Source organism: Uranotaenia lowii, chromosome 3, assembly GCF_029784155.1.
Source record: "Uranotaenia lowii strain MFRU-FL chromosome 3, ASM2978415v1, whole genome shotgun sequence".
NCBI classification, from domain to species: domain Eukaryota; kingdom Metazoa; phylum Arthropoda; class Insecta; order Diptera; family Culicidae; genus Uranotaenia; species Uranotaenia lowii.
Genome location: NC_073693.1, coordinates 332514146 through 332528174, shown reverse-complemented (window position 1 = coordinate 332528174; position 14029 = coordinate 332514146). Strand labels below are relative to the sequence as shown.

The 14029-nt window shown below is 38.7% G+C and overlaps 1 protein-coding gene across 1 annotated transcript; it reads right to left on the bottom strand.

Moving 5' to 3' along the window:
• Positions 1 to 7913: 7913 nt before the first annotated feature.
• Positions 7914 to 13815, bottom strand: LOC129755344 (isoleucine--tRNA ligase, cytoplasmic-like). The gene is given in 4 exon segments (XM_055751781.1): positions 7914 to 9050; positions 9053 to 9783; positions 9842 to 11644; positions 13466 to 13815. Coding segments are annotated over 4 exon segments (3678 nt in total). The 5' UTR covers positions 13606 to 13815; the 3' UTR covers positions 7914 to 8046.
• Between the last annotated feature and the right edge of the window lie 214 nt (positions 13816 to 14029).

The window sequence follows — 14029 nt, the reverse complement described above, 5'->3', positions numbered from 1 at the left end:
AAATTTTGATACTAGAATATGCTCCTTGTAAAATTGAACAATGTTGCTGAAGATATAAAATGTCTATCTCTTCATCTCTGGCGCTATTAATTTCGTACAGCTAGATTGATGTTCTGCACCACTGTGCATTGATTGCAGTAAATTCAAACGACATTGGTGGTCATAACTAAATCTTTGTTTAAAAACCAGAACCCTTTTTCAATGAAAATCGCCAAAGATACAACGAGTTTTGCGAAGCAATATCTAATTTTCATTTTTTTTATGAGGATAGCTGTATCTTTTGTTCCAGTCATAGTACAGTAGGGTGTGTCGTTTTGCATATTTTTTTCGAAAGCATTCCTTTTTTAATAAAAAGAAATATCATTCTACAAGAAAGTTTTTAATTCATTATTGTTCCAACTTTAAGCAAAGCTAAGTCATAAAAAGTAAACATGTACGTTTTGTGAAATACATCCGACGAATGCGCCAACAACACTGTTTCGAGAAAAACGCGTTCAAAGTTCGGCAGCTCCATAAGCTCCCAGCAAAAACATCTTCAGATAACTGTTTACAATAAAAATTTAGGTCCTCGAACGTAGTTTTTCACCTAGCTGATAACTCCATTTGTTTACATTTGCCGAATTTTCACTTTTCACAATTCATTTTTGGGGTCATTTTTGAATTTCTCAAACACTGGGGTTTAAAATGCTGCGTTTTGGTTGAAAACTCATCCATTATTTATTGCAAAATTTTTAAGTAACTTTTACATGAGTAAATTTGAACTTTTAGGTTTGTATGGGAAGATTGAATATTTTATACTCAAAAATCAACAACTCTTAAGGAAATTTTCTGCTGAACAACTTCGTCGAAGACCGTTACTTCTTCTATGTCTTTTGGCATTAAAAAACAATAAATTAAATGTACATCTCTGCTGGTTGCCATAGCGAGGTATTGCATGACTACTTTTCATGCAATCCTTCGCAAGGCACCAGCAGTGATGTCAATTGAATTTATTGTTTTTCAATGCCAAAAGTCATACCCCTGTTAATCAGCCTATCACTTTTTTGCTTTATAAGATACGAAATTGTTCGTGGAAAATTTACTTTAGAAACTTTATAAATTGGCACGAAATCCAATAGCAGGCTTGGTTCCACAGAAGAATCCAAACTGATGTTGATTTTTTAGAACAAAATATTCGATTTTGCCATACAAACCAAAAGGCAGCTTTAAAGATCCCAGCGTTTGAGAAACTGAAAAATGACCCCAAATCGACTAAGTCTAATGAAATATGTCATAAAAATGCTGAGACATGGCCGAACAAAATGTTCATGTTTTTGAGGGGGGGTTGTGGATCCAAAACTTATGACCGGCAGTGTAACTGCACAGAACTACTGGACAGTGTTATGAACCCATCTGGATGTTAATTTTATCTTCGTGCTAAATGATGTCATTACTCAGGTCACCAAGACAAAATGAGAAAGACTACAGAGAAAAAAATTAAAATTTATTTTTAAATATTATAAAAATACTCCCACAAAATGCTCACCTTGAAATGAATTTTTCAGTAACTATTACCACAGAAACAAACTGAGAAGGAAGCCTCAATAATGAGGAGTTTTCTTGATGCCAATTTTGAAATAACATTCACAGACTGGAAAGTCTTAGTATTTTTGAATGGAATTGTAGAAAAAAAAATCGACACGATAAACTATGCTTACAGCACCAGGGATTTCGAACTAGCTGTTTATGTCTAGCTTAACAATATATTAAGCCCCCACGCGTGTTTCAATATTATTAACATGACCTTTATTTGATTCCGAGGGCTTTTGATGTTATCCGGCTGCCTATGGTGAATAATTTTCGAACTGTGTTTCCCTTATCAATAAAACGGTAGGACTAGCGCGTTCGCATAATCTCGCATAACATTTTCTTCCCAATTTAATTCCCAGCAATCAGTACCAATTCGGTTGAATAATTTCCACCGAGAAAATGGTTGATTATACCTCGACTTAACTATGCCACAGTTATGTGATTACAGAGCGCCACACAGCCGTACAAATATTCCGAGCAGCGGCAGCCAGCCAATTATCACCAGCTTCCATACGTGAATCCATCATAAGCCCTCGCGTCGCGTTTCGTTTCGTTAGATGGATGGCGATATTTATGTAGGTGTAGATATGTTAGAGAGCGCAGAACCACGGAGCACGGTTTCAGCTACCGGAGCTAATGATGATTTGCGTGAAAGTGTAGCGAACGACAAATTTCGGGATCCCTTCTACAAGGCTCGGATTTGCTACAGCAGCTCAGCTACAACCTTACAAGTTCCTCTTCTTCATCGTTACCCTACGTCTATTTTAACGGGGAAAACGGAAGTGGGGGGAGTCTGATGTGACATTTATGGGCAAGCAACACCTCAACCGAATGATGGGGGATATTGGAGCTGGGAACGAGGCGCGGGGACAAGAAGCCAGAAAATTAAATTATTCCCGTTTTCTGGAAAGCGTACCAGGCCGCGAAAACTTTAGGCAAACAAGACTTTCGGGCGAAAGAGTCTCCTCCAGCCAGCGGCACTTGTCGATCGTTACGACGTCCTTGAGAGATCCCCCGGAAGAAGGGTTTTGGTGTTGAGGTAGGAGTTTTGGGGAAGGAAACGTCTCTTCAAGGGGTTTCCCCCTAGATGAGCAAAATCCATGTTCTAGTAGCTAGCTAAGTAAAGGAACAAGGCAGGGCCATTGGGAGGTTTCTACATTCTAATGGCTTATATCGGGCTAGAGAAAGTGGGCTTAAACAGTGGCTCTCAAAATCAACTTAACACTAAACATACCGACACTTTGTATATACCGTAATCCGGGGTAATATTGATCACTTTTTTCAATATATTTCGATTATTTGTTCTGTTAAGGGAATTGTGGCATGTTTTGTATTTTTTAAACCAGTACTGGACTCCTATGAACGTGAAACATGGATGCAGAAAATATTAGACCACGTAAAATTTGATTTAAAAATCGTTTTCGTCTCTGTTCAGAATTTGATACTTTGGGGTGGCATTGATCAGTCTCTATTCTGACGGATTTAACGAGTTTTCTTGATCATAAAGGTAACCTATTTTTAAAAGTAAATTAAAAAATAAAACCTGATAGATAAAAATATAATGCATATTTGAATTCCAGACTAGCTCTTAAAATCTTTGCACCTCGGAAAAATGTGAATTTGGTGGCCTTGAGTAATTTATCAAAACCCTTTTAAATGTAAAGTTAAGCATTGAGAAGAACAAGAATCACAACATAAAATTGAGGCTGAAATCGATTTCTTAAAAAAAATATTTCATTTGTAATGACATAAACGATTTTTCTTAATCAAAGTGATAAGTTATGAATTAATGGATAATAGGTTTTATGAGTTAAATGAGTTAAATACATTCAAAATAAGTTACTGATTTATGGATAATATCCTAATTCCCTAAATCAGTAACTAATTTGGAATGTACCTATTTGATCGATTGAACAGATTCTTTTAATATTTTTTTTATTTACTGTAAACGTTGAAAATAACAACTCAAAACCTGCATTCTGTTTCTGAATGCACGATAAATTCAAGAAAAAATTCTCGCGGAAGGTCGGAGCGATTATCATCTTCTTCTTTATTCAGTTTCAAAAAATAATTGGAAAATTCATAAAATGGTAAAGAGTAACAAAAATTTCCAAAAGGCTTTCAAAAACGGTTTTAATCTAAATAAACAAATTCGTATAAAACTTTCCAAAAAAATATCGATAAATTAAAAAAAAAAAAGTAAATTATTCAAATCATACTTCTGGGTTCTGATTTTAAGATTTTCCCTCTTCAATCAATATTGATATTCCAAAGACGACCAAATACAATACCAAGTAGATGCTTTTTCGCCTAAACTTTAGGTTTAGAAACATGACTCGCCAAATTTACCAAAAAAATCAGTGTTTGTTGAGATAAAGCATTACAAATTACGGAGTTCCCCAATTGAATTTCCTTTTCGCAGCAAACAAATGACATAAGTTTAATGAGTTAAGTAAAATGCCTCCAAAGAACCGCAGGTAACAATTTAAATAAATCACACATTATCCAAAAGTAGTCACCTACCCTATCGTAAATCTCGTCGTATTAATTTATTCATATCTGATTCAAACCGCTTCCATTCAAAAAGCGTTCGGTTTTATTGTTCAAGTTTTCTTCCGGTTTAAGTATGCGACAAACAATGGATGGCGGTTTTCAAAATTTTCAATCTTGGTCGCGATTTTTCTCCATCACATTGTAACTGGTGGTAAAGATTTGAGCTTACTTGAGTTAGGAATGGGTTTTCTTCGTTAAAGACAACTGATGAATTTGGGAGTCGATCTCCCCATATTTGAATCAACTCTTCTCGAAAATGAAATGAAAAATAATTAATTGAAGTCTGGAACAGAACGACATCATCCAATCATTAAAAATTCACATATTTTCAGCATATTCAAACATAAAGCTGTTCCTCGATCCGGTTCTAAAGTAAGAGTGGGAACAGTAATGAACCGATGGGAAACTCAATTAAACAACAACCCGGTCGGGCATTGATGATGATGCCCGGAAGCATGGAGCATGAAAGTTGGAGCGTCGTCTGGTTTTTCGACGCGTATGTTTACGGAAATCCTTCGACAGCTGCTGTCTTTTGTTTTCCAAAACACTTTGGTCCATGTGTTGTGCCGAAATTTCGACGCTATAGCTAAAACACACATTGGATTAGAGCTTTTGATAGGGTAAACGTCACTGAACTTGGGTTAATAATTCGAATATTGATTTCTCCTAAAATTTTAAAAAGTGAGAAAAAAATTTTCGATTTAGTATTTTAATGGGTTCTTAAATTTTAAGAACAATGTAATGAAATTGAATTTAATACAAAGTCATAAATGGAAACAAGTACCAAATTTTTCATAAAAATACAAAAAAAAAAAACAACTTCTAGCTTCTCCTATTTTTGAGGTCCCCGGCAACAATATTGTCATCGGAGACGTCTATCTCGCCATCAGCAATCATCAGGAAGCAGCGCCAGGATTGTTTATTTTAACTATTATAATTATGTTAGATAAACACAGGATGCAGCGCAATCTGGCCCTCAAACTGGAACTAGGATATGAAACTGGTTGGTTTCGTCCCATTCATCCCCCCATTCTTCGAGAGATCGAAACCGACATCGCCTGCGGGGCTAGTTTTGTTTGACGGATCGAGTTTTTAAATTTGAATGAAAGGCGTTTCCTAAAGGAGTAGGGACGTCGTCGTTGTCTCGGTCGATTGTTAGTTTTCCTAAATTATTGATTTAATTATGAAAAGTGTTGGTTTCGGTCGGTTTCTACACCAATTTTACTTAGTTTATGAGTAGCACTTTCGACGAAATGTGGATGCTTCTTCAACTGTTGATTAAGCCTTCCTTCGTTTATCAATTTTCACTGAGGGGACTTTTGATTGTATTATCCTAAAGATACAAAATTTGGTAAATAAACTACATCAACAATGGAGCAACTGAACGACCTTGACCTGGCTGACGATATTGTTTTGCTAGCCCAAACACAACCAGATATGCAGAGCAAACTCGACGACCTCACCGAAAGTTCCAAGGCAGCAGGTCTCAAAGTCAATGTTGGAAAGACCAAGTCGATGGAGATCAACACAGAAAATCCCTCCAGTTTCATGGTAGCTGGGCAACAAGTTGAGAAAGTGGAGTGCTTCCAGTATCTTGGTAGCCAGATAACGCCTGATGGTGGTACCAGGAAAGACATCGAAACCCGAATCAGAAAGGCCCGATTTGCGTTTGCGAGTCTCCGAAACATCTGGCGGTCACGCCAGATCTCTCTACGAACGAAAATCCGAATCTTCAACTCAAACGTCAAATCCGTTTTGCTGTACGGGTGCGAAACTTGGTGCACATATGCGGTGACGACGCGAAAACTGCAAGTATTTGTAAACCGCTGCCTGCGGAATATCATCCGCGCTTGGTGGCCTGGCAACTGGATCTCGAATGAGGAATTACATCGCCGGTGTCATCAAAGGGCGCTAGAAATCGAGATTCGGGAACGTAAGTGGAGATGGATTGGGCACACGCTGCGAAAAGATGAAAACGAGATTTGCAGAAAGGCGCTAGATTGGAATCCAGAAGGTCATCGAAGAAGAGGCAGACCCAGAAATTCGTGGCGGCGAAGCCTAGCCGCTGAAATCCGAACTGTCGACGAGAATCTTGACTGGGACCAGGTGAAGACGCTGGCTCCGGATCGTCAACAGTGGAGGTCTTTTACCACGGCCCTATGCACCGGAGGATCGGCGCGGGATCATTAAGTAAGTAAGTAAGTAAACTACATTGATAATTGTTTGAACTTGTCATTTCCTAAATTTCAATTGACTTGACTTTTTTTATAAACTTTTATAATCATGTTTTTGATACTTTCGACAATTTGTTAATTTTGAAAATGTTATCAACGTTATCAATATGGTCTAATTTCATATTTTTTTTAAATGATTTTCAACTTATAAATACTCGAAAAATAATTTAATCTTGATATTTTGTTATTTTGCTTAGACATCTAAGGTACCATTCTGGAAATTATTTTTGATGACTTTCTTTTCAATTGTATATTTTGTAAGTTTTGTAAATATTGAAAAATGTTGCAAATTTTGATACTTTTGTCAATTAAGGATTTTTTTTATTTTGTATGTAAACTAGCTGACCCGGTAAACTTCGTTTTACCTTCTAAAGTATAAATCGTAACAAATGTTTAATTTCATCTACACGTCTTTAACTGCATCGTGCTCGCGAATAGATTCTTATGGAAATCGTAACAAATAAAGTTGAATTTGTATTAGCACCACCTTCCATAAAAAGTGAGATCCTTGAAACTATTATACAAACCATCTCTGACCCGAAAAACCCTCGGATACCAAATTTCACTTCATTCCGACCGACCGTTCATACGTGATGTTATTACAAAGAAAATGCCTCCATTTTTATATATAAGATTTAAAAAAGTTTGTAAATTAAATTTATTTAAAATTTTTTGTCATGTTTGTCCTTTTTGTAATTTTTTCATTTTTGTCATATTGTCGTAATTTTTTTTTCATTTTTATGGGTAATTATTGCAATTTTTGTCGTTTTTGTTACTTTTGTCATTTTTGGATTTTTTTTTAAATTTTACAAAATTTTGTCATTTTTTATTTATTTATTTATTTTTTTTTTTTGGCAATATCGTCAATTACACATTGCATTTTTGTTGAAATTTTTGATATTTGTATCATTATCGAAATACTCGAAATCTTAAAATTATCAAAAATGCCACCGATGTTTTGTTCGATCAAAATTGTTAAAACTATCATAATTGCTTTGACCCGAATGACAATTGTTACAGGGTCTTTGATAAATATTAATAATAATAATCATAATTGTAAAAACTGTAAAATTTGTCACAAAGTCCAAAATTGTCGAAACTATTGTACAATTACCAACATTATCAAAACTATTTGTCAAATTGAAGAAGTTATCAAAATTTTCAAATTGTCAAAGTCGTCGAAATTGTCTATAAATATGAAAATGGTCATACCTTTTCATCAAAAAATTAAATATAAAGAAGTCCATATTGTCAAAATGGCCAAACATTCCACAAAAGTCTAAATTCCTTAGTTGAGGAAGAATGGCCATAATGGGTTAAATTCCTATAACAAAAAAAGTAAATTCCTTAGATTGTGAACATTGTCACAAATTAACAAAATAATCAGGATTGTCAAATGGTCACATTGGTAAAAATTATTGCTACATTTTGGAAATAAAAAACTTAAAATTCACTACTTCAGACACTCTCATCCTTAGTATTTTCCCCAATAGAGATCAATTTAAACGTTTCCCAAAAGTAAAGATTTTCTTTTGAATAAGCAAAAACAACGCCAAATTGCTTGGACATAAACCGGATAACTTAAATGTTTTATTTTTAATTCATTTTTGTTTAGAGTTAATGCTAAGTTTTAACTGCGATTATTAATGAACAAGTGACGATTTTAAAAGCAAAGTAAAAAAAGATCGGTTCAATTCAACTTCAACTGCTTCGAATCGGGAAACAAACCCTTGCACAGTTGATTCACGTTAAGGGCATTTCCGACGGGATTTTCCTCCAGCACTGTCGTTTTGCGGCCCTTGTACTCCACGTTTCGGAAGGCACAGTACGGTGCTTTGGAGGGGGCAAAGTTTTTCGGAACCTGCTGGGATCGGGTGATGTAGAGGGTTTGCTGGTGCAGGGAGGGATCGATTTTTGTGAGTGGTTTTCCATTCGAGGTCAGAATGTTGTAGCGTTGATCGTTTAATCCGAATAGAGCGTTGATTTCTTGCGATAGTTGTTCGAGGGTAAGAAGGTTTCCATTGACGTTGGTTAGCAGCAGGGTTGCAGTTCGGGATAGAGTGGACTGATATCTAGGGGGAATATTTTCATCTAGATGTAGATTGATCCATTTGCTGGCCGGGAAAGGGCGGTCTTTCGGACTGCAGATAACCAAGTTCAATTGAACTCCCTTGAGTTCTTGGGATTCTTCAATAAGCACTTGCTTCGAAGCGGCTTCCGGTCCAAATGGTAGGAAAGGGGATTTAACGGTGTTGACGATGAATTCCTGGTGACTCTTGGCAACGCTCTCGATTTCACCCGGCTTACTAACGGTGTAATAAATCAGAACTGGATCAGTAGGGATCAACTTGGCCTTTTTCTTTAGCTTTTGAATGCGATTAATAATTTCTCGAGCTACGCCCTCTTTCATTAACTCTTCGTTTGGAGTCATGTCCAGAAGTACCAGAACATCGTTATCGCTGTGAGCTTCGTAATTTTGACCACCGGATTGTTTCTCATCAAACTGGTAGATCAACCGTAGTTCGTTCAACTCGATGCGGTGGCCCAAAACGGTGAAGAAACCGACCTTCAACTGTTGTGCAATTTGTTCGTCAGTTAAGGCCTTAACAGCTTGAATAACTTGTTTGAAATCATTCTTCAAACGAATTCCCAGAACCTTGTGATCCGGTTCAGCACGCAATTTGACGCCATATTCTGCTTATCGGAACTGAGAGTGATTTTTCTCACGTTCAACTCATCCAAGATAAAATTCTGCAAAGACTTGATGTCATCCAGATATTCCTGACTCTGATGAATAACGATGACTTCCGTCAATGGATACTTAATCGGGACGGTTCTTCTATCGCGCATGACTCTTCCCAGCTCGACAACGGCCTGCATCCGTGATACGGCCCTTTCGATCGGTTCATTGATGTACTTTTTGATAGAAGTTGGCATCATTTGGAAGTGAACGCTTCCCTCGATTTTCTCCTTGTTCAAAAGTCTCAAACGTTGGAACATGAACTCGGTTAAATACGGCGTGAATGGAGCCATCATCTTAACCATGGCTAGTAAAACATCGTACAAAGTGTCCAGCGCATGATAGCAATCTTCAACACCAAACTCGCCCTTAATGCGCTTACGATTCATTCGTACGTACCAGTTGGTTAGCTGATCGATAAACTTGGTCAGCCTCGGTACAACAGTATAAAGATGGTAAGCCTTCATCTCAGTGGACACAAATTCCAGTAGCGATTCCTTGAACGAAGTAATCCAAACATCCATCACGTTGGTGGATCGTTTTTCTGCGTGTCTCACTGCATCATAACGATAAACCACTTTATCTTCCTTCTCGAAGCGATCGATGTTCTGCAACAGAAATCGGAAAGCATTGAACCACGGCAGGAAAACGTCCTTGATAATGTCCTTGACGCCTTCTTCCTTGAAGCTGTGAATTTAAGGAATAAATGAGATCAACATCAAATGATTAAGTGATTAAACGTTACCGCAAATTTTCAGCTCGCACCACCGGAGAATTGATCAAGTACAGACGCAAAGCATCGGCACCGTACTTGTTGACCACCTCCATGGGATCCGGGTAGTTCTTCTTTCGCTTGCTCATTTTTTGACCATCGGCTGCCAGCACAAGACCGGTACAATTCAAATTCTTGAACGGTGGCTTGTTGAATAAAGCCGTCGAAACGACGAGCAAAGTGTAGAACCAACCACGGGTTTGATCGATACCTTCAGCGATGAAGTCAGCTGGGAAGTTGTTGGTCAAGAAGTCAGAAGCATTCTCGAATGGGTAATGATTCTGAGCGAAAGGCATAGATCCGGACTCGAACCAGCAATCGAAAACTTCTGGAACCCTACGGAGCGGAGGATTTCCCGGGATGGCTGACGGAATTTCGATATGATCGATGCTCTCTCGATGAAGATCGTTAACACGAATTCCCGAATACTTCTCCAGCTCTTCAATGCTTCCGATGCAAACGACTTCCTGTCCATCAGGAGAGATCCACAATGGCATCGGTGTACCCCAGTAGCGATTACGACTGATGGCCCAGTCGCGGGCATCCCGAAGCCAGTTACCAAATCGTTTCTCCTTCACGTAATCCGGAACCCAATAGGTCTGCGAACTGCAATTCAGCAGCTGTTTAGTCATGTGTTCTACCCGAACAAACCAAGAAGGAACAGCGCGATAGATCAGCGGTGTATCCGATCGCCAGCAAAACGGATAGTTGTGCTTAACTTGGCTAGCCAGCACCAAGCGACTCTTTTCCTTCAACAACTTTATGATATTTTTATCGGCATCCTTCACGTACTGGCCACAAAAATCGGTAACCGGATCGACAAATTTGCCGCTGGGATCAACCGGGCACACAATCTCCTGATCTCTGGTGATCACACCATTTGCTAAACAGACGCGGTAATCGTCTTCACCAAAGTAAGGAGCTTGGTGAACAACACCTGTACCAGATTCTTCAGTAACGTATCCATCTGTTAGCACCCGGAAAGCCACCTTGTCGTATTTTCGGAAGTAATCAAACAGCGGTTCATATTTCAACCCGGCCAACTTGGCGCCAGGGAAACGTTCCAAAATTTCGTAGTTTTCCGGTCCCTTGAACAACGACTCAATGCGACACTCCATCATCACGTAAACATTGCCCGTCTTCAGTTCTTTCACCTTGGCGTAGATCAACTCCGGATGAACGCAACAAGCCATGTTGGATGGCAAAGTCCACGGAGTTGTCGTCCAGCCCACCAAAGCAGCTTTATCCTTATCACCAACAATCGGGAAGGAAATGAAAACCGCCGGGTCGGTTACCTCCTTATAGTTCTGTCCGGATTCGAAGTTAGACAACGCCGTCGTACAAGCCGTCGAATATGGCATAACTTTAACGCCCTGATACACCAAACCCTTCACGTATAGCTGCTTGAAAACCCACCAAATCGATTCCATGTACCACGGGTAAAGCGTCTTGTAATCGTTCTTAAAATCGATCCACCGCCCCATCCGACCGACAATCTCCTCCCACTCGTTGGCATATCGCATCACAATCTTGCGACACTCGCCATTATAAGCGGCGATGCCCATCTTGGCCACATCGTCCGGACCGCGGATGTTAAGAGTTTTGTCGATTTCGTACTCCACCGGAAGACCGTGACAATCCCAGCCGAAGCGACGCTCCACGTGGTAGCCCTGCTGGTGCGCGTACCGAGTAACGATGTCCTTCACCGTACCGGCCAGGATGTGCCCGTAGTGGGGTAGTCCGGTTGCGAATGGTGGTCCATCGTAGAAGGTGTACCTGGGAATGGTGAAGCGATGATCTTAGTGAAGTTACAAATTCCCTAATGAAGATTGAATGTGATGATTAGGTTAGTCCAAAACTTTTGAAATGTGTTCAAAAGTCGGCTCTATACATACATATAAAAAAAATTGAAACTTAAAACGTAGGACATAGTCGATTTTGTAAATTGGGACCTTCAGTATCAGAAAGATGTATAAAAATTCAAATACCAAAATTTTCAATTTCCAGTTAAATTCCTATAAATATACAAAAAGTGTCACGTTTGTTTTGAGCGACAATGATTCGAATCTGAATATTTTCGGATTTTGCCTTCCTACATTTTTCATGGAATAAAAACTAAAATTCTTCGGAAAATTTAGGTATAAAAATCGCGCAACACGAAATTTTGAAGCGAATTAGTTTCTCAAAAGGAGATTTTTGTACTGGTATTTTATTCCTTTGGATCAAAATTCATGTGATGGAAAGGTATAAAATCCTATAACTTGTGTTTGATTCTACCATCACCATCATAATAAATTTGTTCGAAAGAAGCATTTTCTTTTAGTAAAATCAAACAGGATCTACTTTTTGATCAATGCAATCACTGCAGGGATGAATAGTTTAAAAAAAATGGAATGGATGAATAGTTTAAAAAAAATGGAATCGATCAAGACGAATAAAAAAATTCGATTGTGTACCGATTGGCATAAAGTCATTTGGCATAAAGCCGTTTGGCATAACGCCGTTTGGCATAAAAGTCGTTTGGCATAAAGTCGTTTGGCATAATGGCCGTTTGGCATAATGGTCGTTTGGCATAATGGCCATTTGGCATAATGGCCGTTTGGCATAATGGCCGTTTGGCATAATTGGCATAAAATGATGGATAAAAATTTCGAGGAAGCCTCCTCACGCTTCGCGTTCGAACTGAAATAAAATATGGTCCTTACGCTTCGCGTTGCAGACCGGGCTAGGGGATTGTCCCTAACTTTGGGTACGTGGCCGTTCTAAAATGATGGATCAAAATTTCGAGGAAGCCTCCTCACGCTTCGCGTTCGAACTAAAATGAAGTATGGTCCTTACGCTTCGCGTTGCGGACCGGGCTAGGGGATTGTCCCTAGCTTTGGGTAAACCTAGAAACACAGGGCCTTCCTAGGGCTTTGAATAAACCTAGAAAGACGTGGCCGTTCTAAAATGATGGATCAAAATTTCGAGGAAGCCTCCTCACGCTTCGCGTTCGAACTAAAATGAAGTATGGTCCTTACGCTTCGCGTTGCGGACCGGGCTAGGGGATTGTCCCTAGCTTTGGGTAAACCTAGAAACACGGGGCCTTCCTAGGGATTTGATTAAACCTAGAAAATCGGTAAATTGAAAAAAAAACTTATGTATTTTAATGTTTAGCAACATTTTATGTTACCTTATAAATTTTTATATTTTTATGCCAAACGGCCATTATGCCAAACGGACATTATGCCAAATGACCATTATGCCAAACGTCCATTATGCCAAACGGCCATTATGCCAAACGACTTTATGCCAAACGACTTTTATGCCAAACGACGTTATGCCAAACGGCTTTATGCCAAATGACTTTAGGCCAAACGGCGTAGGACCAAAAAATTCATGATTTTAATTATTAATTTCATTGACTGAATATTTCCAGCCTTGATTTTAATGATTGAAATGCAAAACTTCCGATTTAGAGTCGCCAAAAGTTAAGCATATTGAAAATAAGGGAAAAATTGGAAGACCCCCGGCGCAAACTTTACGATAATTAAAAAAACAATTTCCAGTACAGGAATAACCAAAACAAATCATCAATCTTCCACAAAAAGAACTTACCTCGGTTTGCCTTTCGATTGCTTCAGACAAGTCTCGAACACCTTTTCATCTTTCCAGTAGCGAAGCACTTTTTCCTCCTCGGCCGGAAAGTTGATCGTTTCCGGAAGCCGGTGCAGATCTGCTGCCGTTATATTATTCATCCCGATGCGTCTTCAATCGACTGGATTTCAACCGGAAACCACTCAATATCAAACCCTTTAACGATGCACTAGTCACTCCCGGTGAATACACGACTCTTCAACTTGAAAATACGGGAAAATAGGCAATTTTATGCTTATAAATTCCACTAGCACATTTCGTCAGAAATTTGCACAACACGCAGACCGGCTGGGGGAGAAAAATGACAGCTCAACTGCCAGCGTTTACATTTCGCTGGCACCATGTGTTTTGGTTGAGCTGCCTGGCGATAGGGCTACAAGAAGAAATTTTCTAAAGAACTATTGAAACTAAAACAGTTTGAAAAAAAAACTGCCTGAATTAGGTAACTTCGCTTCACTTTTTGCACCAACCAAAAAAATTTGATAACAAAACCGTATAATTATTTAATAAGAGCCACCGCAGATA